Source organism: Pomacea canaliculata, linkage group LG1 (genome assembly GCF_003073045.1).
Source record: "Pomacea canaliculata isolate SZHN2017 linkage group LG1, ASM307304v1, whole genome shotgun sequence".
In the NCBI taxonomy this organism is placed as follows: domain Eukaryota; kingdom Metazoa; phylum Mollusca; class Gastropoda; order Architaenioglossa; family Ampullariidae; genus Pomacea; species Pomacea canaliculata.
Window position 1 is genome coordinate 20,611,415 of NC_037590.1, and position 27,780 is coordinate 20,639,194.

Here is a 27,780-nt window from a genome sequence, read left to right on the forward strand (position 1 = left end):
TTGAGATATGCAATAGATACTTATCACCACCACCAAGTTGTATGAGCATTGTATCAAATAGACAGTATACATGGTGAAATATCTGTGCCTTTCTTTGTGCACCTGCCATAGAAAGCAAAACAATCTGTGCTAGTTTGTTCTACTTGAGGCAGCTGGATAGGTCATATTACTTGCAAACAGCAGGCCTATATGGTCTCTTTATAAAGCTGTTAAAATAACTGATTATTTTTAAATCCAGACAGTTGAATTCACACAAACAAAAGCTGAAAAATAGTAAAATTTATAATAAGGTAGTACTTCTACATTACACTTTATAGTACACTTTGTACTTTATAGCAAGTGGCATTTCTCATAATCAAATTTAAATATATTTAACACAGATATATCTATTTTTTTCTTTAATTCCAAGTAACTGATGAACAATTTTTGTTGGATCACAGTAAAATCTCATCCATGACAAATTAAAAGGCAAATATCTGTCTTACCTTACTTTGGCTAAGTAAATGTTTGCAAGAAAACAGATGAATGTGGAAGTTAAGGCATGTAAATGCAGCTTTCACCATCCACTTGATATGGTATCTTTCGTTGTTTGCAGCTGCAGCTGTTGTTAATATTTATCTCTCTAATAATATACAATGCAAACTTAGATACAGAACTGATAATATCAATATTTTGTGGTATACAGCATTGATATTACATTCTACGGGAAAAAAGTGCCAAGTATCTAGAAGGTAACAGCTACTACTGGACAGCTGCTACTGTTAACTGATAAGGTGTGCTCAGCCACACCACAGTCTGTTTAAAACTGATGGCCTAGGTTTACTTCCTGTCTAGTCATTTATGCTTCCACTCTCGTTTTGATTTTCTGCTCTCAAGAAATTTTGAATCTTTGCAAAAGAAGTTTCAAAAAACTACTTATGTTAAATGCCTGTTGGAGCTAAGAACAATTTAAAGAACCCGAAAATGATTAATGGAGAGACTGAAAATAATGCTTAATGTTATCATGTCTTTGATATGATGCACAAAATGTTAAGTTTCAAAGGACTGAATCACTCAGAAATATTTTCAATAATATTTATCATGTTCAAAGCATTATTTTGCTGCATATGATATTGGTGTACAAAAAGTTCAAGCTGTATTTTTTTCAGTTTAAAGTTTCACAGAATAAGGTAATATGTGGAATATATTCTGTGACTTAAAGATTACATCTAAATCTGAACACTTATAGTTATCTCACTTAATGCACAGCGATATATCCGACATTTTTGACTTCTTATTTGTGCTAATTCTTCAAGGCTAAGATTTGGCCAATGGACTTCTCATCTTTAATTTGTACTTTAATCTGTTCCTTTTGGGCCTACTTGGAATCAATTGAAAAATCTGTATGTGACTGTCATATAAAAGTTGCCATGTGGACAACAATATACACATTTTTAAGAATGACTTTTTTAACCCTCCCCATTTAAAAAAAAAAAAAATTTCCCTACGTTTGCACCCTTTTTACTGGCAAAAAAATTGACTTCTTATTTAAGAGTACTTTATTCACATCAGGCAGTCAACTGCAATAAAGGAAACAGATGATTTGTGCTGGTTCACATATTAAAAAAGCAGTTGGAAATCCTGCCAACTCCAGTATCCTACTTCATCTGTTTAATGCCTTTTGATTCCCATTTTCACAAAGGTATTGATTGTCAGCATTGGTTTATGTATCTGATAATTGATAGTCTGGAACAGGTGAGTGACACTTTTTGACTCAATCTCAAGCAGGGCAAGGAACACCAAACAACTTAGTTGGGCCATGAGTGAACATAGTTTTCAAAGCTTATTTTTGGAGAAATTGTTTATCAAGAAATTCAGATAGGAACTGAAAACCAGATAAATGAAATTTTATCTTTGGAAATAAAAACAAAGTTGGCTTTGGCAGTGTAATTAAAAACAACATATCCATTTGTTGCAAATATTTGGATTAGTCACTGCAGCAAATTAATGCTGCTTTTGCTGACAAAAAAAATATTTTTCCACAGCTTTTTCTGAATAATAATATATATAAATCTGTTAATATCTAGAACTAAGTTCAATCAATAATGGTTTTCAAATTCTAAAAACAAAATAGAAAAAAATTAAAAAAGATGATATGCCTTTCCTCACACTATCCAAGGCATGCTCCAAAACATTTTGTTTAGCTGCCAAAACTGACAAAGTGGCTTTGTGACACACCTATAGGTGCAAGCAACAAAAAGATCTGGCCTAATGCCAAAATTCTGTAGTAAATTTAAAGACCTTTGCTAAGAAGAGTCACATTTCAATTATTGACAGGTCAGAGTAGCTGAGTATATATATGCATGATAAGAGCACATGGAGAGCTGCAAGAAGTGCAAGACCAACAAAGGTGTGAATATTTCCTAAGTATAAACCATTGTGGTTAGAGCTACACAATATGTACCTTAAGGCTTGCATTTTAAATTGACCATATGATGGGGTTAATGGTTGGTAACCAATGAAGTGTAAGATTCTTTGGCAGAAAGCAGAACTAAATTTTTGCACACAATGACTAGGGTAATAACATTTCCTAATCCCCTTTCCTGAAATAAAGAGCAGCAAAAGCACAAAGTCTCACAGTGAAACACACCTGTACCACTGGATTCACTGTACTTCATACAAAACACTTGATATTTGTCTTTGATGATCTACAAAGCAGACATTTCTGATATATAATAAAAATCCACCTGCATCATTCCCTGTCTTGAGACCAGTTTAGTTATATCAAATGCTTTAGACACTTGATAATTACACATTAGTTTTTAATGTTGATTTATCCAATGAGATCAAAATATTAAGTAGAGAAAGGGAAGAAAAACAGAGATAAGAACTAATGTTGAGACTGATATAAAACATCTTTTTGTCACTGTTTCTCTGCACACCAAAGTTTGTTTTCCCTTACGGTGTACACAATGTAAAGAAAATTGCTGCAAAATGTGTGTTTCAAGTTGGTATGAAAAGCAAGTCATAAAATCTTTCTAGAGTAGAACATACAAAGTTCATTAAACCAGCCAATATTCCAACAATTAACAACCCTCAATTATGCAAATTATGCATCAGTAAATCAAATTGTGCACAAAATCCAATGTGCTAAAGTTAGATCAATGTACACTCAATCACAGATAGTTACAGGATATGTCAAAGAGATCAGCTAACAGCAGATGATGTTAAAATATTAAAAGTCCAGACAAATGTGGAACGATAAAAAACCGGTGTTATGGCACTCTAAAATGTTTTTACAATCTTGTTAAAAAGATTTGAAAGAGCTCAGGAGAGCATAATTATTGTGTTATTAATCTGTAAACAAACATAATGAGAAAGATACAATAATGTACAGTTTTACAAGTGAACAAAAACCAACAGAACTGTTTTTGCTATTCCAAGCATGCCATCAAAGTATGTGTACCCTGATGACATGCTTTTGATATGTTGCTAGAATCTGTGCATCTTTAACATTATATTAAGAAAAACATTCCTCCATTTTGCAAACCCTTTAGGAGGCACATGCAATGAAAAGATTAAAAATCTGCCAATGCAAATGTCAATAATAACTCTTCCTGGTATGCTCAACAATCATTTCCTAGCACTTCTGTCTGCATAGCTGGGGATCCTTGATCAGAAATCAATCAGTGATGCTCCATCAGTCCCTGGCGTAGAGCTGCTTCCCTGGTCTGTGTCACTTGTCGTTGAAGTCACTCCTGAGTCGGCCGACTCAAAAGCAGTCAAATCAAGAAGAGATGTGCCAGGTGGCTCATTGCCATCTCCAGTCACAGACACAACTTCCAGAGCAATCTCCTGAAATTTGTTCAGAAAAAGAAATATTTTACATAATGCCAGACTCACGAAACAAAGATAATGCATATGCATGAATATCTGTACAGACGTACACACACAAACACACACACTCTGGTTTCAGGTTACTCTACACTAGGTTTTGAAGACAAAGTTAAATATATTCCATGTGCTTTGTTTACTACCACTAGCATCCCAAAAGATGACTGAATATATATATAATGATCTTCACCACAATGAAACAACAAAAGATCAAACAGGCAAATATACAAATATATATCAACTTGTTATCCACTAAATATGATTTTGTTAAAATGACAAGTAACAATGTGCAGTACAGTCCTCACTTCCCAAACCAGAAGATATACTTATGTAGATATTGTACACTTGTGCAAATGGAGGTTAGACATACCTTCTTTTTCATAATTACCTTAACAAAAGAAAGCCATTCATAGCTAAACCGTCAAAAAGAGAAAGTAAAGGGTAAAGGCAGTTCATAACTTTTTGGTTGGTTAGAGACCGTGCTTATCTTAGGGTCAGCATTTTCATGAGGGCAGTGGAACCTATCTCCACTCTCTTGCTTTTCTCAATTTCTCAAACCTCTGAAGGGTCAAACACCCATTCAACATCTGGATTGACTGAAAGAAGTCTGCCGTGCTACAAGCTGGGTTTGAACTGGCTAGCGTGTGCTTTTTCTGGCTTAGGACTGAGTTGCTTATATCTGCTTTCCCACAATGATGAACATGGTGTGCAAGTGTATCAAACTTAATGTGTCAGATCATCTATGCGCCAAACAGTCTGTGACCTACCAGAAGTGAGTGATTTATCTTCTTAATTACTGCAGGATCAATCTAAAATATTTAACAAAAATATAGACACAAAAAAAACAAAGATGAATTCAGGTCAAAATAATATAACAAAGGCCAAAACTAACTATTAATAGTATCACCCAAGGAAGGTGACATATAAATTACAGGACAGTTTGTCTGACAACAGGTAAACAAGCTAACTCTGATGCCCCCCCCAACCCCTCCAAAAAAAAGTGTTCACGCACTTTTTTAAACTTTGCTCTGCTAGCTCAAGATGGTGAAAAGCATACAAGAAAAATTTTAATTTCTGTGAATTATTGAAATACAGATTTAATACTTACCACTGGAGCATTTGCCCCTACACTGAGATATCCTATCTAAAGTGAATATAAATACTTTGCAAGTTCCATCCAAAAAGTTTGCATGGAATATGCCAAAGATGACAGCAATGTAAATTTATAACACTTTATAGGGTCAATTTGACAAGTAACACATGCACTGAAACATTTCATGCAGCATTGAATACAAAAGCATTTTCCGCTGAAACTGCTTGTGAATGCAAACAGATTAAATCAATCCAGCTCTGGCTGAATTCACACCACTACCTGTAGATTAAGCCCGGGCAGCATTATTCTTCCATTATTCCACTACAATGCTTAGTGACATCCTGTTTATGGTGTCTTTAATTATATGCTTCAAAAGTAAATATACCTGCTTCGTTCCTGTTCTCACTAAGCATATTTGTCTTACTTAATAGAAGTGAGCTTACAGTGCATTAATCCTGCAAGTCTAAAGCAATTTAAGGCTAACCCAAGTGAAAAATTCTTTTAAATAAACAGTTCACAAAAGGGTTGCTAATCCCAAAATATGAGAAGAAATCTGTTCCATTGCAGATACAACCCTTTGAACACCTGCATTTGGGAGAAGTCATTGTAACAAACCAATGACAGTTTTATGTCTAACATGCTATATTCTTCATCCTCATAATCATCATCACCTTGAACTTTGAGCTTAATTTCCTGTTTTACTTGGGTGAGCCTTTGTTCTTGTGACTAGCTCTGTTCTTACATAGCCCTATCTAGCTATCATCATCATCATGCCTGCAAGTTTGCAAGCAGCAGCAGCAAAGGTCCTAAAGGAATAAAACTAGAAAGTATGAATGAAATGAGGCCATTAAGCAGTTCTATTTATGGTCTATATGTATGCCGCTTGAAAGAAGAATCTAGAAATAAGCATCAGGCACCAGAAATCTTTGCATCTTCTTAGAGACTTTAAATGTCTTTACATAATTTGCTCAGCACCTTAAAAACTATATAGCACAGGCATAAGCAGACAGCTAAATATCCAGATCCTGTGGAGCTATTTTAGAAAGAACAGAAGCCCTAGGAAATGTTATAAAAATTACTTTTTAATAGGCCACTAATTACTAGGAGACTAAGACTAGGCATTTCATGTAGGACCTCTGATACAGTGATGATGAAAATTCTGTTACTTCTAAAATATGAATAAAAATCTCATTAACATTTGCCTGATGCAGCAAAAATACCAAAACAACTATTGACAGCTGACATTACTTAACTCTTTACAGTTTTGAGTTTCTAAACATGGTCTGTCAATTATCATTTTTGACTGAACTGTAGTCCAAATTACTCCAAAATACTACATGCATCATAATAACATCTACAATCAATTAAATAGCTCAGTTCTCAGGAAAAAATGCATTCCTCTTCTGGCTTCATTTGATAGCCAATGTTGTGGCTAACAAAACATTCAAGTTTTGTTTGTCTAAACGAGGTGCACGACATCAACCCATCAGCCCAGTATTAATGGATGAAAAACAAATATTTAGCAGGTTAAAATATTTGTGTGCAGATCTAATAGGCTATCACTGACTTTAAGTTCAGCAGTGCCAAAAAAAAAGAAAAAAAAAGTAAAAGCTAAGTGAAGCATAAGAAGCTAACAACTGATCTCTCATACTTAGCTGGTGCAAATTGTTCCATTCTCCAACAAATAAGGCAGTTAATAAAACCCAATACAAAAATCAACTTACATCAAACAATGTCAGACACAAGCCAAAACAAGAAACTGCATTCCATTTTATGGGAACTTCAAACTATGGAGCTGATCAAAAGGAAAACATAATAAAGAAATGAACTATATTAAGAAACCAAAATGGGTTTGAGGAACAAAACAAATAAAGCACATGGCAGCTAGTAAACTGAAACGTTATGACAACAGCAGCATTTCATTATCTGGTTAAGAACTGTTTAACTAGAACATCTTGACGGCAACCCACCACAATAATGCATGCTTGGGGGAAAATGGCTACAACAGCCTGTAATTGAATGCTGATTGAGTTTGGCATACCTCAGGATAGGCATTCACCCCATTCCCTGCTGGGTCAAGGCTATGAAGCAAAGTTGACGGGCGTATCTCATCATGCGGTGGGTTGACCTCAACCTTGCACTCTGCTGGAGACCGGCTCCCAGATTCAAGTGCAAGGTCACATTTCCCTGGGCTACTGCTGCTTTCTGATGCTGAGTCTGATTCCAAATCAAACTCCTCTTTAAAGAGAGAGTAAAACTGAATCTGATCCTGCTTGTAAACAGGAGAGGTGATGGTCAGGGAAGTTTGTCCCTTAGTCCTGTTAGCAAGAAAGTCTGATATATATGATCTGGGATTCTGGGTTCTGCCAAACAGTGTAACTTCAGTATCCGAATGGGAGATGCGTGCACTTGTGCTGCCACCTGAAGAAGTGCTATGACTGTCAGATCCAACACTTCCTCTGAGATCTCCTGAATGTTGAGAATGCACACTGGTGCTGCTAGGAATGCTTTCATTTTCTGTATCAAGTGACCACTCAGGCATGTCAAAACTCTGCTTGGGTGAGTTATCTGAAGTCTGTTCCTCCCCCACCAGTGACTCGCCCATGAAGTCATCCCATTCAAACACATCCTCAATCTTCACATCCAATGAACTTGTCTCTGACGGCGTTGGCACAGATTCTTCTGAGATGGACGGCAAAGGATCTTCTGGAATGGGTTCCAGAGATGGGGTCTCAAAAGATCTGACCATTTTTAAACCTTTAGAGAGGTAGATTTCGGAGGCTATCTGCAAAGCATATTCTTCGCTATCAGCACGTGAGTTTGCGGATTCAGAAGAGGACTCCTTCTCCCAAGGTTCTTCACATATATACTCCCTGCTGCTCTCCGAGTTGCTACTCTCTGAGTCTGTGCTGAAGGAACTAGATTCACTTTCACATGCACTTACACCACCCTCCTGACACTCAACCTTTAAACTCTGACCTACCTTGCCAGGAAATGCTGCTGCTGATGCCCCATCAGACTCCAGAAGCATTCCTCCTTTACTGCTGAAAGGATCTGAAGGTGGTCCCACCCCTGCTGACGAAAAAGAAAAGTCACTCCACATGTCAAAATCGTCTGATGCTGCTCCAGACTGCTGAAATGGAGGTTCGACTTCTTTGCCATTTTGTGAGACAGCTTTTTGATCAAGTGGTGGCTTGAAGCCGTCAAAACTGACAAGGGGATTGAATGAATGCTCCTCATCTGTGAACAAGGAATCAGTTGCATGATCTGATAACACTTCTTTGACCTGATCAGAATGCCCAGATTCAGAAGAGCGATTATAAGAGACTATATCATCTGGTTGCATGTGGGATGTGGTTTCATTGTTAAAGTCCCTATAGTCTGAATATTGCGAATTGCTGTTTGAACTTGAAAAGGAAGCCTCTTGCTGTGGCTTGCCTGACAAAATGATGGATTCTGGGGGACTGCCCAAGTGAGAAAGATCCAGAGCAAAACTTTCAAGTTCTGCCAAATGCTGTGCTGGACTGCTGACAGATGGTATATCTCCTGCTTCATCTACAGGGGCTGCTTTGTTATCAACAGATGTGATCAAAATAGGCACAAGACTCTCAGGAGTACTTGTGGGCTCCAGTGATAAGCAAGGATTATCTACCCTTGTCTGAGCATCTGTTGAGACTTCCAAACCTTTGATGATCTCCAAATCTGGAGAGGTATACTCTCCAAAACTATCATCTTTGGATTCATCAATGTTGGCTTCATCTGATGCCTGCAGTTCCCAAAGATTTGTAGAAAACAGGTCTTTCTTGCTTTGTGCCAAGGCCTCAGGTGTAGAGGAACCCGACACAAACTCGCCCATATCTTCAGTGTTATCAAAGCTTAAGGCTGTTGTTGTCAGCGTCTCATAACAAGTGTAGCTGCTATCACTGCTAACTTCTGACAACATTTCCCCAGTGGTTGGTTCTGATGATTTAGTGCTGTTGTTGGCTGTGGTATAATATTCACTGGGGCTTGTGTTTTGAGAAGATGCAAGGGCTGTTAAAAATGAAGGTGATGTAGTGGAGGCTGAGGCTGGTGATGTAGCAAAGGTTGAGGCTGTTGAGTCTGTTATGGATGGGCTCTCTTTTACCACAGGTGTGCTGGTTTTTCTTGGTGATGGTTTGGGTCGGAAAGGAGTCACTGGAAAATTGCAAATGGTGCTGTCATCTGCAGAAGCTACAGGCGTGTATGACAGAGGTTCTTGTGCTTCACAGGTCTGAAGGTTAGTGCTTGTAAATATTGGTTCTGTCACCCCATCTAATTCAGTTGAATTACTGTTGGTTGTTGACACACTGGTGGACACAAGGTTAATCATGTCTTTTGAAACATCTGTTAGGCTTCTAGTGGAATTATCAGCAGACTCGTACGAGGTGAAATCTGTAAATTCTAAATCTGTGGCATTTGTGACTCCAGGCATGCTAGCCGGGGCATCCTTGTTCATTACTGTTATCACTTCTTTCATATCTTCTACTACTGGGACAGTGGATGTGTGTAGCAACTTAGCAGCTGACTCTGTTGTCAGCTGGAAAGGTGTTGGTGAAGTTTTCAAAATAGGCTCAACCTCAACCTCAGTAAGAGCATCAAATGAGCTGGAATTTATATCTACAGGCAATAGCTCTGACTCTTTGCTGGAAGACTGTGCCAAGTTGTTGCTCCTATTACTGCTGCTGTCAAGAGAGGGAAGACGCTGGTTAGGCATCAAGATTGTCCACTTTGTCTCAAAGTCTGGAATGGCTGTGTCGGGCATGTTGGAAGACTGGGCTGCTGCCTGTTGCAACAAATGATGCAAATCATCCACCTTTGTGCGCTGATTTCTTTCCTGCCAGCAACTCTGCATAATTTCGTACCTGCAGCAGAATGTTTGAACAACACTGGGCTCAAAGCAGTCAACTGGTACATTTCAAAATTAGTGAAGACAGTGGTCAATTTTTCTCATAAACTCCCACTCAACAACCCATTAACTCACCATATTAAACCAATGTGGATATAATATATCAGAAGCACAATATTAATAAAGTTTTACTGTGCTGCTTGACCATCTTATGCCTTAAATTTAGTCTGTTTCCACACTCAAATCCACACTCACATTTTGTTCCAATGTGGAAGGCTCTTTTCTGGTGCCGGGAGTTTAGAGACCTTCTCAACAATGACTTCTTGCAGGACAGCTTTGTCACTCAATGCATCATAGGGTCGCTCCCCAAACATTGCTATCTCCCAAAGCAACACTCCTAAAGACCTTGAAACAAACAAAACAAAAGCTTAAAGAAAAAAAATCAAACTGCAAATTGAGCTAGGATAGTTGATGGTGACAGCTTGAACTATGTCCAATGAAAATTTTGGGTTGCAAATGAACTGTTTACTTAAATTCGTATCTAAGACAAAGTTTCAGGCTGACTTACTAAGGCCTCCATGTTTATGGACTTTCACAAATGAAAACAAATTCGAATTCATGATGTGTATGGTCCAACTGGACAAAAAAGAGTATTAACCAATGCAGTAAAAGTGTCAGCAGTTTTGCAGCAGTCCCATTTGACAAGAAATGTGTTGAGCTATGTTACAATACTAATAGCAGATTTGTCAACAGGCCAGCCAGACCCTGACCTATGGCTTTCAATTTGCGAGAAGCAGGGAAAGCTTGCAGTCTATGCAAAAGAGTAGCTGATGAGAAATGTCAACAGACTTTCCTTGCTTGCCTCCTATATTTGAAAAAATCGTGGTGTAAGCAGATCACTGTGTAATCTCCAAATCCAGAATGCCAGCACATTAACAAACTTCACTCAGGAAGATGACAACAGTTTAGAAACAGCAACAACACAATATGGTGGCCTCATCAAACCTCATTTCTTAAACAGGAGAAAAACAGTACACTTAAAAAGTACACTGAACAGATTGTGACAGTGCATATATTCACCTTATTTACCATTTAGATGATATGCTTAAATCAGCAATGTTTTAGTTACCAGATAAACACTTTTTTTTTAAACTGCGTGCTTTAGTCATCGGTCCTTATATTTAATTTCATCCTATATTCAATATCTTTGTGCCAAAATCATTCAAACCAGGGACAAGCTTGCTGGACATATTTCAGCATATACCATCTTATTTACTAATGGTTTGTCATTATTGCTTTATAATCATGTTGGCAGCTGCACGCTCACCAGATATCTGATTCCTTTGAGAAGTTTGAGGCAATCCAGATGTCATTCTCTTTCCTCAAGGTCTCTGGTGCCATCCACCGTATTGGAAGAAGATAATTACCACTTTTGAAGTAGTCCTCCTGAAGGCGACAAGATCAATACTTTAAAGATTTATAACATAAAAAACAAGGATGAAAATTGTTTGCATGTTTCTTTAAGCAAACAATGAAGAATTTAATAAACAAATTATAAGATCTTTTTGCACTTTATATTTATTAATCATCAAAAATAAAGTACTGACAAAAGGGGAAAAATATGTATGAAAAATATGGACCAAGAACCAGCACAGTTCTTCAACAAACCTGATGCACCTCTTCAGCAAATCCATAGTCACCAATCTTGATAACATGATCTCCCATGACGAGGCAATTTCTGGCTGCCAAATCTCTGTAGAAAATAATTATGGCTTTAATCTGCTTTTGAAAAATCTGTCTCTGAAAAATAAGTAGCTGACCATGGTAACTGTGATGTCTCGCATCATATACAGTAATATATACACATATAAAGGAACCAACATTTGGGCCAGCCTAAGTCTTCCAGTCTTTTTCTGTGAGTAAATGCTGAGAAAAAATGTTTCTGAAAACTAATCCAATCACCTAACTATAACTCCCTGGTCCACAAATGAGAGACAAGAAACCCCAACCTTAAAAAAGGTGGTTGTGATGATGATAATGATATCACTGAATGTTTTCAAGGTTGTTTAGCAGCATACTTATGCACATAGTCATGCCGATGCAGGCAAGCAAGTCCACATGCCGCATCAGTGGCAAACTGTATTAGTCTCTTCTTCTGAAGCATTGGGTCCATTTGCTGACAATGACTGCGTAGGTACTCTTTCAGATCCCCCTATAGAAACCATAGACTGATGAAAAGCAGCTAGATATGCAGCAAGATAAGTCCCTTTCATAGTTCACAGTTAGTAATATTGCTTTCTGGTTATAAGTGACTAACAACAAATTAAATTTTAAGAAAGAAAAAAAATAATGTTTTTACCTTTAGAAAGAAAAGTTTACAAATAATTTTAAAGCCTACATTTATTCTACATCCAGTTTACTAAAACCTATGTTATAATAATAAATGTTTAATTCATGTTTAGCTGTTTGAAGATTTTCTCCTTCCTTTGTATGCAGAGAACAGTCAGGAACCTAAGACTACTAAATGTATTCTATTCTGCATTCCTGAGTCTCTTTTTCCACAACTTTCCATGACACAAATAAAAACTGTCAATCACCTTTTTTGCCCAATGAACTACATATGTTATTGATTACTAAATGCAGAAGTTTTTAGCTGTTGATAGTTAAGATAGTAGACAAACAGACAAATCAAATGTATGCAAAATCAACTTACATAAGGTGAAGCTTCAAGTACCATAAGCATTGGGTTCATCTCTGTGCATTCTCCCAAGAGGCGCAGAACATTTGTATGATCAATCTCTCTGTAAGTACAGAATTCATTAGCATAATTAATCTGCTGTTTTCTTCAGATGCATAATTTGAGCATGGTATTGTTGATATAACTTTTATTTCTATAAAACTATAACATGAGATAGAAAACAAATACAGATTAAAATTCATAAATGATATGTAAATGTGATTTAGATCGTATACTAAGAAGGCCAACGACCATCTCCCAGACTGCTCCCAGACAATGTATGCCAAACAAAATATACACTAAATTTATCTATGATGACATTTTAATGACAGGTGGCCATCACAGGAAATCACAAAATGATACAAGCTGCTGTTCTTGAAGTTAAAGGAAATTTTTATTTAAAAAACAAGAAATGATGAAGAACATTGATAAACATAAGCATGAAAAGCAGCTTAAGGTGTCTGACAGCCAACTCACCTGAATGGAGCCACTTCCTCAATAAAAAGCTTTTGCTCTGCCTTTGAAGCATCATCTTTCAGCATCTTCACTACAACTCTGCTGTTGGGCACTCCAGATATAAGTTGTTCTGCATTGGACTCTATGACCTACAGAGCAATGCATAAAATCCAAGGCTGTTTTAAGACATTATTGCTGCAATGGCACGTAAAAATTAAGATTTTATAGTGAAAATGAGGGGTTTTTTTTTCATCAAATTAAAATTTAAACAATCAGTGAAGAAAAGTTGCAAAGGGAGGCAAAGTATTCAAGGCTTTCACAGGCATTATAAGACAGTGAGTACCAAATTCAAAATGGTTTTATTTACAAAAAGAAAAAAAAGCTACAGAATATGCTTTACCTTTCCAAACCAGCCACTGCCAAGTTCCTTAAGATAGGTCAAATGACTTCGAGGAACAGCATGGTGGGCTGCAATATGTTAATAAATTCTATGTAGATGCATACTAAATACTGATGATGATGATGATTAAATTACTATGAGCTTGCCCAAAGGATTGTGACACTGTATTATAAAAGCAAACTTTATTAATATTATATTATTATGTCATCTATATCACTATTTATTATATATGTCAGTTGGGTTATCAATTATTATGTTTTTAGTGTAGCTCACCAGTGATTTTTAACAGTCCTGAGATATGAGTATGCATGTTTTCTCTCCCTCTCAGACACTCATTTGTGCATGCACACATACACACCCATATTATGCCTACATTAAGTGATCTAGGTATGTAATCCCTCCTCTCATTTGACAGCTTACAAGAATACCAAGAGCAGGTAAAATAAAGAAATTGAGCAAATTTGTACTAATTTAGAAATTAACAGTAGACTTTTTCAAATGCATTTAAAGAATTTGATCAAAATTACACAGAAATAAAGATTTTCAAACTTGAAAAAATCTCTATAAAACCATACCCAGTAGTTTTAAAGATGAATTCTGACTGGAATTATCCAAACTGACAATTCTTGGTCGCAGAGGACCTTTGATCCTGGATGAAATGTCTGGAAGGGGATCAATAGTCACTGTCTGGGATGTTGCATCCTCTTCAGCCTCAGGCATTTCCAGGGTGAAGGTTGTGTTATGATGTCCCTGGCTACCTCCAGTGTTTGCATTGCTAGTAAAATTCTAACATAAAGAAAGAAGTTTAAAACATTACACTATTAATATTACAATAATGACTAAGCAAATCAGCGATTGATCAAATTTATCGTATGGCTGCATATGAGATTACCATTCATCCTATACAAGACCTATAAATGAACACAAAGCAGTTTTTACATGCAGGATGAATTTAAGCATACAGAAAAAAAGAAAGTGAACCCTATGTCTGGCTTTCCGCTTTTAAATAGCAGGATTTTACATAAATGTAAATTATAGGAGATGGTGCATTAAAACAAGAGATAAGAACTAGGCCACTAATTATCATTTTGGGGCATACTTAAATACATGTTACTGTCACTATCTCTTAATGTGAAGCATAAGTCTGTGAAGCAGTGTGTACACACACACTAAAACTGCTCTGAAGTTTGTGCAAATATTCATAGTTCCTCAGTTTGTCCAGTGAACATATGTCCATATGAGCTACACTTATATGTCCAGTGAACATATAAGCAAGTTTATGTATCTACAATGAAATGGTATTAAGGCATGAAAAATAAATGTTCTCAAAATAGTTAGCTAGATACTGTATCTTAATATTTATGGAAAGATATTTATTGATATGAAATGTGTATAATGTACTCACAGAGAAGCCATTCTTTTTCTTGAAACAAAACAAACAAGATAAAGCAGTGAAGATAATACTGCAAGGCAGCCCAAGTGCTGCAATCCATGTCACTTCCAGAGTGTCAAAGACCATGGTTATGACTTCTTTAAAGCACTCACATTCTGCTGGTTTCACCTACCTATCATGAATGAGAGTATACAGTGCTGAGCATATTGATTAAACAGACAATGGTTGATTGCAACATGCATATATAATGATAAACGCATGTTGCAATCAGCCAAACATTCATTTTAATCAACAGTTTACACATTTCTGACTTGTATTCACACATTTAAGTACGTATAATTGTACCTATAGTTGTAGCTGTAGTTGGATTTAATACCTAGTTTTTATTTTTGAGGTATCAACTTTTTTTTTTCAACATAACTTTAATAAAAATGATTCCTCAAAGACTATATTACTGTCACTCTTCTGATGCTCTCTGAATAATTATATGCTTAAATGGAATTTCAAATCTAAAACTAAGTGAATACAAGTGTTTAATTGCATTTAGTTGATGATTACAAAATATTATGGTATATAACGTTATCTTTTTCTAAACTTTAACCGTTTCATAAAGTCCATGAAGTTTGTTCCTTTTAGTTTCTGACTGTGGCGTTTAAGTTTTAAGAATGGGGTTAACTGTAATTACACACTTCTGAAGTATATTTTAAATGACTTTCTGAATTATTTGACTACATAAAAAAGTTCCTCTCGTTTTTTGTAAGCGACACTTAACGGAAACGCTTCCCATTAGACCTATGCATAACCATAGATGTCAAGTTCGTTTTCTCCAACCCGGATCTGATGCATTTAATTTGGCCTTATCGTGTACGGCATAAACTAAGGTAGAGGCATAGCACTCAATTCCCGAATTTAACATTTGAACAAAATACTGAGAGGTATGTGACAATCTAATTCTGCATGTTAGATGCAAATCCTTCTTGAGCTTGAAAACGAAAGCACTCGAAGGGAATATATAGAAATAAACAGGTGACAACGCTGAAACGTGCATGATTATATTTTGCAATGATCACTTCTATTTTATTTAATATGTTCACATTGAATAGATTGTATAAAATGTAACATAAACATACACCAAAAGATTCTATTTCACACTTACTACATCGTCATGTGCCGGTAAATCCTTTCTGGGATTACTAAACAACGTTCATTAACTCCAAACGGGGAGGCGTGTCCGCTAAGTCATCTTTTACTCCCACAAAATGGCCACGCGGCTTAGTCTATTTAGATTTACCGTTTTAAGACAATATGCTCGCTTTTAGAAAGTTAAGAAATTCCCGAATATTTGTCAGAAAAATCTCTCAGTTGTTTTCTCTTGATTCTGAAAGTCATTTTCTTTTTCAAGGGAAGTCTCGTATCACGTGATGCTGCGAGAGTAGGCATTGATAGTGATGGCGGATCTTGACCGATGGTGGAAGTGACGGAAATAGGCTGAGACGATTATTATCTTTTGAAACTTACGTACCATCAAGAATGGAAGGAGGAAGCGGAGGCTTCAATATAGAAGGTTAGTGCGATTTTTTTGACCCAATTCGCTTCATGTTAAATATGAACTCCTTTATCCTTGTATTCACGTTTATGTTCTCCATCCTCTAAGTTCAACACCCCTTCCGCCGATAGTGAAAACTATTTTGATGTAATATCGCAACACACTGAATATGTGAATGGTAAAATTACTCAGGTTGTTACAAGTATAGCCACAATTTGCATGGGCGGTAAGAATTTTGTGGCAGACACCAAAAAAAGTGTAGAAGAACTCTTTCAAAAAGAGGTAAAACGTGCAAAACAAAGCAAATCTTTTTTCTTCATATTTTACACATAACAGTGTTCTAGAGAAACTAGCAGAAATCTCCATTTTTTATATTTTGTTATAGATAACACTCTTTTTGATGCATATATAACATAAACTATAACTATTCACAACCTTTTCGAAGTAATCATCTACACTGTTCTTCGTAGACTTTCAAAGAACTGCATGTAATGTTACCACGAACCGATATACGTCCATGATCTTACATTCAAATGTTTTACTCCACTATCATAGGCAAGCTTAAAATGCTTTACCAAAAAATAAACACACACATATACATAATACAATACAACTTTATTGATCCCCAGGGGTAATTCAAAATAAGTTAGTTTTGGTCATAGCACTAATAATTTTTTTAACAGTAATGTTTTAGAAATGTTTTTCAGATCTGACACCAGAGGAGCAACAGCTTCTCCAAAACATACGAGAAAAAAAAGCACAACTTCTTCGTGAAATAAGTAAGCATTTAACTTCTAGACTATTTTTATGACATTATATAATCAGCTTCTAAAACTAAAGATTGTGAAAAGATGTCCTTTGTTTTCTTACTATGCAAAATTGTATGATTAGGATATGAACCTTCTAATAGGTTGACATCACCACAAGACACAAGCTTGCCATTAATAGTCTTAGACTTCAAAGTTTTTTCTCTTATTGCTGAAATCTTGTAGGATCTGTTGGTAAACTCCTTCATTTATGTACTGAATAAAGAAATCTAACTGGCACGCGGAGATAGGTCAAGAGAGTGGATCCACCTGGAGAGAATGCAGTTGTCGTCAGATTCAGTGGTTATTCATGTGGAATTTCTAATAAAGATTTTATTTCAAATTTCTGACTTACACATGCAAAAATAACACCCTGTATTCCAGTAGTAGTAATAATAATAAATGCAAAATTTGTAAAGTGCATACTTACACTCCTAAGGAGTATGTTCTTAGCATTTAAGAGCAAGAACCAAATATGGACAGCATACGAGGGACAGGAAAACAAATAGCATGTGAACTATAAAAGAATCAACAACCGCGCTAAACGAAAAATAAAATTAAATACAGAAAACACAAAGAGAAACCAAAGAACAAGAGCTGAATTATCATGATATTGCAAAAGAAAGCGTGTGAAAAAGGACTAGCTTTATGGGAAAGGTTGTTAGGAGTAATGTTTATGGAAGAGGTGCGTTTTCAGTGCACATTTAAAGGATTTAATGGTGGGTAGGTTCCATTGTTTTGTTGCACAATAACTAAAAAAACAGGGTAGACATTGCAGTGCACATAATTAGAGAAAATGCTTTGCATTTCTGCATCATTCAGTTTTTGTTAAAGATTATCTGTGCTTTTTGTTTCACATACCTTGTTAATACTTAAGAAAAGTAGTTAGATATGTTTAATAAACACTTCTAAATATGTGCAGAATGCTCTGATTTTTTTTTTTTTTGTTTTTTTTTTTTGAAATTTCATGTTACTACTTTTTCAATGTTTCTTTAGTTTCTAAGAGCATTTGTTCTTTCTAGGCGCTGAAACAGGAAATTGAAGAAGTTACAAATGAACTCGAAGGCATGGATTTTGGTGATGACAGGTCAGTGAATAAACATTTACTAACTTGTGTGTATTTTAAGTGAAAGCATAAGAAAAAGACATAGGGGTTTTCCAAACACAATAACAGTTTTTGATTATATAGTACTTTTTAAAACGTTGGGCGAAAGTTAAAAATAGCATGTTAGGCACAATACCATAATGGGTGTATGTATAGTGAACTCCAATGAAAGTGGTTCACCTTGCCTTGCATGTGGTAGGAAAAGGGTGAATCATAAAACTTTGACTTTACTGACTTCCACCTCTGATAAATCAGGTACACATGTATCCATTACTTCTGAGTGGGCAGAACAGTGAGGAGTTTTCTGGTCATAAGACCAGGTGGGTGACCCTCTACTCGGGTCAGTCATAACCACTGAACTAAGGAGCATCCCTGGGTCACTAAATGTACTTTGAACATTCATGTCAAATATTCTATTATCCACTGTGAAGGTTTTAAAAAAGCAGACTCAGGACCAAGTAGAAATGATTTGGATCATGCATTTATTGTATTTATCAGAATCTTTGAGTTTTATGGTGTAGACTACTTATAGTCTCAGAAGAAGGCTTTAAAGTCTATTCAGTTTAAATCAGAAAAAGAAATTATAAAAATATTTTGCTGAGTATCTTCTGCTTATTATCCATTCAAATTTTTTTTTGGGGGGGGGGGGAGGAGGTCCTGTTTTCAGCTTTTTTATAAAGCAATAATGATGATTTTTAAATTTAATTTGCTACTGAAAATCTAGATTTCTGAAGAAGCTCCACTTGTGTACTGCTTTTGTTTCCTCCCCCAAATCCCTAACTTATTTTTCCTTTCATGTTTCAAATGCTTAACAGAAAGGAAGTAAGGAGTGTTTATGTTGAATACTTGTGTCACCAGCGCCGTGATTATAGTGGAAAATTTTTGAAAGTTTGATCCTTTGGACAAAGGTTTCCATGGTGTTTGAGCTGCACCTTCTGATACAATGGCCATGTTTGTTGTTCCAAACTGAGAGAGAGAGAGATGGGGGTGGGGGTTAGTAGTTTCACGAGACCTGTAGTAGATCGAAAGGAAACAAAACTACTTCACCCAACAAACCCTTTACTGTTTTGCTGTAGTTACCAGTACCCAAGTCATTTTAATTGTATCCTTGTGTAAAAAATGGGAGGAGTTGATTGTAATAGCTGTCAGAAAATGAATGTCATGCACCTTCTTTATCCTTAATACTTGCACAACTATCAGTTTAGTGCAAGTTTGGTGTCCCAACCCCCTACAGGGCTTGCAGCATTCACAGGCAATCTAGGCTGATTTTAGTGCTTATGTCACTGGTGTATATTTAGATTAAATATGCTTCAGCATCAAGGCACTGAAAGAGCAAAGACCTGTAGGTTAGAAGAACAGCAGATTGACAAATGGCGAAAAAGCAGTAGAATCTACAACTAGAATTTCACCTTCGGGATGTCAAGTGTTCTGAAAGTGGACACTCTGGAGGAGGGGGAGAAAAAAAGAGCTGCTTCTTGATGGTGCGTGCAGGAAGAGTGTAGACATGCGCGTCATTCGTTGCAACATTTTGCCCGACAGTGTCGGCCTTTACCAGAAAGATGGACGTGATTTCAAGTCAATAGGGGAAAGTTCCATGCATTGCTGTCGTAGTTTTCCAATATGGCTGTCTTACAAAGGCTGTAAATCGTGCAGTAATTCAGATCTCCGCCTCTCCCCGTGTGTGCGTGTGCGTTCTTTTAAGCGAAGCAACCAAGATTTTAGCTCTGTGGCTTGCGGAAAACTATATCATGTGAAGAGCGAATGGTTCCGATGGTGAAGTTTTGCGTGAGCTTGTAAATGCTGCCCGAAGGTGGCGCTCCTTCCATGTCGTATGTCTGTGGACCCTTGCAGATGTCACCACTCGAAGAACAATCGCATTTCTGTGGCTGCATTTTACCTGCATTCATGCGAGCGCGCGTGCGCACACACTTACACAAACACGTTTAGGTCCAGATGGTCAATATATGGGCATTATTTCCGTTAGCCACCCACCTGGAAAAAAATATTGAGAAGACATGACAATACACTCACTTTAGGTTGGTTTCAGAGTTTGATCATATCGTCAAAACTGCTTTTGCTTTTTTGGTAAAATGTTGCTTTTTTACCCGTATCAATTGTTTGTGTTTTTCTGTATTCTGCAAATCCAGGGAAGTTATTTCTTTTAAAGTGTCGTGTTCCCAGGTCTCAGTATGCCTCAGTAAAGGGCTGACGACAATTTGTCTGTCGGCTGTTGTTCAGACGTTCAGGCACGTGATGTAAGCAGGAAACAGCCCCTGGTGTAACCTTTAGAGCAACTGCCATCCCACATGGAAGTAGTTTCCTACTGGGTGCCTATTTCACAATTTCCCTAATAAATAGCTTTTTAAAAATTATGGGGAAGAGAGACCTCCGTCGTTCAGTTGTGCATCGTAAAAATAACTGTTTACACATCTGCACAAACTGTGGGGCAAAAGTAACTCGGTCATCACCCTTTACTGCTGGAAGACAGCGAGTCCTCGCATTGTTCTTCCTTCTACATCTTTGTTGTATTCTGGGATTTTGCTCTACATTTTTGTTACTATTTTGTGATCTTGTTCAGCGCAGCGAGTCCGCCTTTGGCTGAAATATTGCTCTTTATAAATTTCCATTTTTTATTAACTTCGGTGTACTATGTTCATGGAAAATGTTCATTTAGATAGAGGAGTGGAGGAAGAGCGAGGGAGTCGCGTGTCGAGTCGAAGCGTGCTCCCGTTGCTGAACACGAGGAAGTGGACCTTAAGAGCACAAGTGTTTCACTGTCATACTGACGCCGAGCATAATAAGCTTGAAGCCGTAGACTACAAGTTTATAATAAAATCACTGCTGGAAAGGTACTCGACAGAAATCAACCAGGGGAAGTCGAGGTACCTAGATAGGTAATAATAAGGATAAACCTCCATTTCTCGGATGACGCCTAGCAGTTGTCGAAGAATTGTTCGAGAATGAGAAGACTTGGCCAGGAGCCACACGGGTGTCATTGTCTGGATGATTGGATTTCACGTCGAGCAGGTCACCAACAGTCTTATCCAACCCATAATCTGTTTTCAGCGTTCCACAAGGTGTGCTCGCCAAAGATCATAGTAGCAAGTAGCCCGTGTAGTCCGCCGCGTGCATATACGGCGCACGCGTTACGAGATTCGAGTTAACGGTTTGGCCGACCTGTGACTTACAGACTCGACGTGAACTCTAGACGCAACCTAATGCGAAACAGCGCTGCAACACCGGATGTTTTTAATGTCTTCTCCCCAGGCGTCTTTAGTCCCAGCTTCCGTGGCAACACGATGTAGAGAGGGGGGGGGGTGACCGCAAAAAACAACTACAAAAAAACAAACCACCTGCACCTGCAGAGAATTACGGTTTGACCCGCTGCTCATCGTACATCATCTCTGGTGGGAGCAGGGATAGGGGTGGGGAGGGTTTGGAAAAAAGTATCGTGCGTGGTAGCTGGTTCAGCTAAATCTTTGGTCTTCAGCACTGGATACGCAGTGTGGGAAGATTGCATCTACTCCACTCCACTCTGGATCTCTCTGACAAGTGCATTCGTGTAAACACGTTAGTCATCGTTGTCCAACCGTTTCGCTATGCTGCTGTAATCTGCTAAGTCATTCGCAGGCAGGCAAGTGATGTGCCTCGCTCTGCCAGACCTGCTGCTGGTTGGAGGCGAACAGGATGTCGATGCTGGCTTGGGGCGCTGTTGTTGTTGTTTGCGTACGATCAACTTTACACCCAAATGTGCACGCTTCGGTGTGCGTGGTTGCTTATTTTTAAGTTGATCGTGCACTTGTTAAATGCTTGGTTCTGCCACTCGTGTGTGTATGTGTGTCATTGATACTATTTTCATCCGTACCCGTAGTTTAACTTCGCGCTTTGTGTTAGTCATGTAACGTATACCGCTGACATTTAGTTGTCGAAGGATGTCCGATTCCCCGTTCCTGTCACTCAAGTACGGGCATGGTGATCTTTCATCTCGCCAACATATGTACTTGCGAGACAGCAGAGTAAAGCTAAACCTTTGTTCCATGCGCCAAGCACTTGACCCTGGCGGCAGTCGCGACGTTTTCGAGTTGTTTGTAATACTGAAGATCTGTGTTCGATTTCCCACCCACTATCCCCTCTCAATGACTGTACTTCTCGTCATGCATAACTGTGGATATAAGCACACGAAAAACAGACATCTTTGAGTACCAGACCGTTTTAGTTGCAGTTGACGTGAAACTCCTTGCCCTTGATAGTTTTAACACTAGTGATTTTAGTATCTAGAGCCATAGCAAAGACAGTAATGGTCTCAAGGGACTAGAATAAATCATGGTGTCTGGAAAAAGGAAAGGGTTCAACTGTACGCAAACAGGCATGCACACGCGCACACGTACATAGAAAAAGCGAGTACCGAGTCTCATCGCTTTTCCCTTAGCATGCAGGCTGCGCGCAGGTTCAGGTCTGCTGGCTGTGCGAGCCAGCATTGATGGCATCGTTCAGGCTGGCGCTGCCTCCTCCTCCATCCAACAAAACAACAGCTGCTGCCCAAGCCCGTCGAAGTAGCAGGCGGGAAGCGAATGACAATACCCATGTAACATCCGCCAACCTTCAAGCGGTTACTGTCGTTGAAAAAGTTTTTTTTTTATTGGAGGGGTAGGATAACCCCCTCCACCCTCTGCGTTGATGATGATGATGATGACGGTAGTTGTGAACCCAGGATGTGTCTGTCCGTTTCCGGTGCTGCTTTGTCCTCCTCCCAGCAGCGGAAAGCGTCGTTGACGTTAGATGCAGGCTGACTGAAGTGGATGGTCGGTGGTTTATCGCAACAGTTTTCGCTTCCGCGTGTCAAACGCCAAATCACGCCGCAAGACCCCTTTCTTGTACAAAGTAGTCACTCAGCTTACGGCCGGAGGCTGAGGTTGTCTCGACATCCTTGTCGCGATGCAATCTTTGCTGAACCGAAAGTGTACTAACAGCAAGCAAGAGTGATAATGTGGATCTAGACACGATAAATGTATTCTAACAGGTGGTTTTTCAACTCTTCCCGTATTTGCAATTTAATTTAAAAAAGGGAAGAAATCTAGGAATACAACATTTTAAAAAAGGAAGAAAAGAGTGTTGAAGACGGAGCACGGATTTCTATGTGGTCTTGGCCATTGATTGTGTGCACGCGTCATCGAACACATGCTCGATATTCGCTTTCATCACTTCCAGTTGGAAATAGAAGAGAGAGTGTGTGTGGCCGCCAGCTGACCCACTGGGCCAGTGTGACACCCAGTAATCTGTGTCGTAGCCGGCGGTGTCACCAGCAGCAGCCTCTTTGCCTTTAATCCTGTTTTCTTTAGAGCTTTCTCCAACCTGAAGCGTGCATTACTCTTGAGCTTTCACAGAGAGCAACTTCTTTCTCCTAGTTGTTTACTGAGAAGATACCGGAGATTGGTGCGTTAATGCAACAATTTTGTGCATCAGTGTGTGTTTTATTTTCCTTAATTTGGACCGCTTATTTTATCTAGTGAGTTTCTTTGAATGACACCCAGCAGCATATCTTCAGCAGCAGAGGTTACTGCAAATACCTGATGAAAATGATTATGCCTGGTGGTGCTCTTCCGTGGTAGCATTCTGATGGTGATGAGCAGAGACTGAAACGAACGCCGTTTGTGTTAAGCATCAGCATAAAAATCATTTTCCAATGGCAAAACGGTGTACCAGGATCAGGAATTAAATTGTAACTGTCAGCGGAAGATGATGATAGATGATGAGGTAATGGATAATTCCATGATCGTACACTAATTGGTAATTAAATAATTAGTTGTTCAGTGTGTGCCATCACAGTATGTGGAACTGGTCATTTTACTTTTAGTAGACCTGAGATTTCAAAAGTTACGAGAAGAGATCATCTTTTCTTACCATCACCTTTCAGGCGAATTTTGAAATGGTACTACAGGAGACGTTTTTATATGTTTGCTCAGATGTTTTGTATTTCTGACTCCACTATAGGCCATGAATTAAGAACATCTTATTTTTAACTTTAAACCCCAAACAGGTTTTCAGTCATGAGATTTAAACAGGGCATTAAAGTTTTAGTTTGGTCAGAGATAAACATTAACATAAGTTTATGATTCCATTTTTATATTTGACCTAATTGTTCTTATTAAAAATGTTTTACTAGGCCATAATGTGCATATAATGGTAATATACTTCTACTTAGTGTTGATAAACAAGAGTCATAAATGCTTATTCTGAAAGAGTGTTGCAAATTTTGATTATGTCTCATTTAGAATCATAAATAAGTATGCTAAAAGGGTGGTATGGACTTCAGTAATGTCTTATTTTGTTTTTGCATGTTACTGTTGGTTGTATATTGCATGCACATGCCCCTGAAGGCACACTTATGTATGTGCACTCAGATAATATGAGACTGAGCAGATAAACAAGACAAGTAGCATTAAAACCTGTTATTATTCTGGTCACAAATGTCTGTGACCCTGCATGTTGCAAGGTGTGTACCATCCCCTCTACCTTCCATTTTCCCTAAATGTTGAGAAATATGATTGGTGCTGGGGGCTGGGGATCTGACACGTAATGTTACTTGTCTTTAAAGGTTATGTGCTTGTGCTAAACTGAGTAATGCTACGGTGACAGAGCAGAGAGCTAGAGAGAAGCAAGTATACAAATAGGGTTCAAAATAGATATGTAACCATTTGTCATATCTCAACTGTTTGCTAACAGTTAATAGGGTGGGGCCTTAATATTTCAAAGAGAGAAACTTGTGTTGGCTTAACAGACCAGTTCTGCCTATACAGGTTATTGATGTTGCCATGAGAACATTTTTTATTATATATTTAAAAAAAAACATGATGATTCACTGATGCTCTGTAGTATTCTGAAGTTTATCATTATCATTAGCCATTTCTACTGAGCAAGTCAGTTCCGAGTTCCCTGCTGGAGTCAAAGTGCAGTAGAGAAACAGCTTCATATTAGAGATCCAGAAAAGATCATTGTAATGTCTTTTTCTTTGGAGCAGGCAGAGTGAGGAAACATCTTGGACCAGACAACAATGGTCTATTTGTCCAAAATGTGCTGCATAAGTTGCAGGTGTTTCCTCTCAGAAAGGAGGGTGGGGGAAACCATTTTCAGCACATAGCAGACAGGAACAGTGCTTGTTAACATTTTCTAACATATTTCCTCCCAGCTATTCCACATATGGATCACATTATATACTGCTGTTTAATTTAAATGCAGGATTACTACATGTTGAACAAATAAGTGACTTCGGTTTCTACAGTTTGTGTTTGTCAAGGCTGCTTTCATTTCATTCTTGACCCAGTTTGCACCATGGCTTCAGTCATTTTCTGGCAACTCATAGCTTCTTGCTTATCTCTGGAGTATGTTTTTTTTTTTTTTCCTTTTCATTTTTGTTTTAATTTTTTAGTGAAAGGGAGAATGTCCACATAAACAAATTGCAGAAAATCTTAAGCTGTATTCATGCAGTGAGTTGGATTTTAAAGTCTCTATAGTTTAATCAACTTTGAAAAATTACAGTAAATTATAGCAACAGTGAATAGAAATAGGTTAAATAATAGTTTTATTTGGTACATTAAGATGGGGACTATTATAGATGGTATTACAGGAGGTGAATCAAAAGTTATTAAAATTGATTAATCGAGTAGTTCCTCGATGTGAAGGCTATGTGGACTTTTTTTTTTTTGACCAGTTGTTAAAATGCAGTGACACTTTTAAATGAATTAAGATTAGTGTTTCAGGAAGGAAAATATTTTTTCCATAGCTGGGAACACTGCATTCTTTCATTCCTTTAGAATCTGAACTGTTGGTGTCGGATCTAAATAGTTATAGCTACGAGCATATAACCATGTCTTTTTTATTGGTATTGTGTGTAAGTGGTATGGACTTCATGTTTTACATTTTAAAATATTACTTTTTAAATGTTGCCTTCGATGCTAAGCAGTGGGCAACTTTTTATTGAATGTCAACTGTTATTTCATGCTAGCTGGACAGTAGTGGTTTCTATAATGACCAAAAACTTTGAATTGTTTTTGCAGCAAGCCAGATCCCAAAGCAAAGGAAATCTCCATTGGGAGAAAGAAATTCAACATGGATCCAAAGAAGGTAAGCTCTAGACAAATGCTTTTTTAAAGAATGAGTGAGACTAAGTATTTACTTATTTTTTAAAATATATTTCTGGTAAATGTTATCACCATTGTAATATTATCATAGTCTTTATTCTAAATCTTTCTATTTACATGAAAAACATATTTTGGAGAAAAGTTTTGTAATTTCTTTTTTTTTTTTTTTTTTATAATGCATTATATGTACAGCATGCAATTCAGTGCTACCTCAAATAGTGTGATTACAGTCCTTGTTGGTGTCATTATCAGCAAGTGTCTTCAGTCTGTTTGGTAGGCAGGGAAACGAAAAAAGGCCTATACATGTATATGTTTTGGCACACTTTCACTAACAGCTTCATGTGTGGTTGATGTGACAAAGATGTTATTGTCTTGCAAGAGCCATACTTAGTGTGATGATTTCTTTCGCTCACCTGATGATGCACGTTTTTTGGTGACTAGTGAAGTGCAGATGATCATTTAGATGATCATTTAGAGTTAATACTTAATCATTAAAATTTGATTTTTTTTTCCTTTGTTTTGACTTTTTATGGTCATCATGAGCACACATCTCTTGAGATCCTGTCACAACAATATCTAGCACAGTTGTTATCTAAATATAACGTGGATTATCACTTCTCAGTGGAGAGCATATAAAAAGCATAAAAAAAATCAGGTCTCTTGTTAAACTTTCTTTTTTTGGTCACTGGCTTTATGCCAAACTGAACTTTCTTCTGTTATAACATTTAAGCTTCCTTAAATATTTAGTAGCATTGTGCATTTGTATAGTGAAACATTTTGTCTGATTACTTGCCTACGTGAAATGGTGTTCAAAAATAGTTCCAAGTAGTCCTGCTCAAAGGACATGCAAACACATACAGTCGATAGGCACAAGCTGTGAAGTAAGCTACCATGAAGAGACTGCAAGCATTCTCAATTCCCAAGTTTCCATTAGGCTCCAAGGACTTGAAATTGTTCTCCAAAGCTGTTTAAGGACCCTGTTGCTCCTGTGCATCTTATATTTTTTGTGGTTGTCTCTTTTCCCCTTTTTCAACCATTTTCTTTTCAACTGTTTTGAGAACACTTAGTGATGAGATTAAGCAGTAATGTTTTTAGCAGTTCACTTGCATTCAGTCTCAGAAATTATGTATAAGTAAAACTAAGGGTTTCTTTAAGTTTTTCTCTTTAGGCAGGGGTGTTTTGTGCTTGTTTTTTAGTGGAAGTCATCTTCATCGTCAGATATTAGTAACTAGTCTCAAAGTTCGTTTCCGCTGACATGTCCATTTGTAGTTGCAAATCAGACCGCAATAGCGCCTTTGTGCGCATTAAATATTTGTCTTTGTTATGTTTATGCCTTTATTTATTATTTATCTTCAATAATATCAGT

General features: G+C 37.5%; 2 protein-coding genes across 5 annotated transcripts in view; one reads left to right on the forward strand and one right to left on the reverse strand.

The window, feature by feature from the left end:
• Positions 1–294: 294 nt before the first annotated feature.
• Positions 295–16,226, reverse strand: LOC112565632 (cell wall protein RBR3-like). 2 transcript variants are annotated; one of them, XM_025241335.1, is made up of 13 exons: positions 15,976–16,226; positions 14,832–14,991; positions 14,002–14,212; positions 13,427–13,494; positions 13,048–13,175; positions 12,547–12,634; positions 11,912–12,045; positions 11,502–11,586; positions 11,161–11,279; positions 10,089–10,238; positions 7,008–9,849; positions 6,691–6,761; positions 3,697–3,834 (listed from the first exon to the last, which is right to left on the reverse strand). In XM_025241335.1, the coding sequence occupies exons 2-12, from the start codon at positions 14,943–14,945 to the stop codon at positions 6,738–6,740; spliced, it is 3,963 nt and encodes a 1,320-aa protein (XP_025097120.1). In that variant the 5' UTR covers positions 14,946–14,991; positions 15,976–16,226; the 3' UTR covers positions 3,697–3,834; positions 6,691–6,737. The 2 variants fall into 2 exon arrangements, with proteins under 2 accessions (XP_025097029.1, XP_025097120.1); XM_025241244.1 differs by lacking the exon at positions 6,691–6,761 and having other exon boundaries at positions 295–3,834.
• LOC112565787 (cytohesin-1-like) overlaps positions 16,226–27,780 on the forward strand; it is a 30,391-nt gene continuing 18,836 nt past the window's right edge. Inside the window, exons 1-4 of one of the 3 annotated variants that reach the window (XM_025241595.1) lie at positions 16,226–16,383; positions 17,073–17,144; positions 18,192–18,258; positions 26,331–26,397. In XM_025241595.1, the coding sequence (XP_025097380.1) occupies positions 16,350–16,383; positions 17,073–17,144; positions 18,192–18,258; positions 26,331–26,397 (240 nt within the window). In that variant the 5' untranslated portion in view covers positions 16,226–16,349. Of the gene's footprint in view, positions 16,384–17,072; positions 17,145–18,191; positions 18,259–22,809; positions 24,031–26,330; positions 26,398–27,780 lie in introns of those variants that run through there. The other 2 variants (XM_025241678.1, XM_025241761.1) reach the window with 2 other exon arrangements.

Excerpts from the sequence above, each read along its gene's own strand:
- LOC112565632 (XM_025241244.1), bottom strand. The coding sequence starts at position 14,945 with ATGGTCTTTGACACTCTGGAAGTGACATGGATTGCAGCACTTGGGCTG. Across the intron at positions 10,239-11,160 it reads TCAAAGGAATCAGATATCTG|GTCTTTAGGAGTGTTGCTTT; the intron begins GTGAGCGTGCAG and ends GTTTGTTTCAAG. Across the intron at positions 9,850-10,088 it reads CTTCCACATTGGAACAAAAT|GTACGAAATTATGCAGAGTT; the intron begins GTGAGTGTGGAT and ends ATTCTGCTGCAG.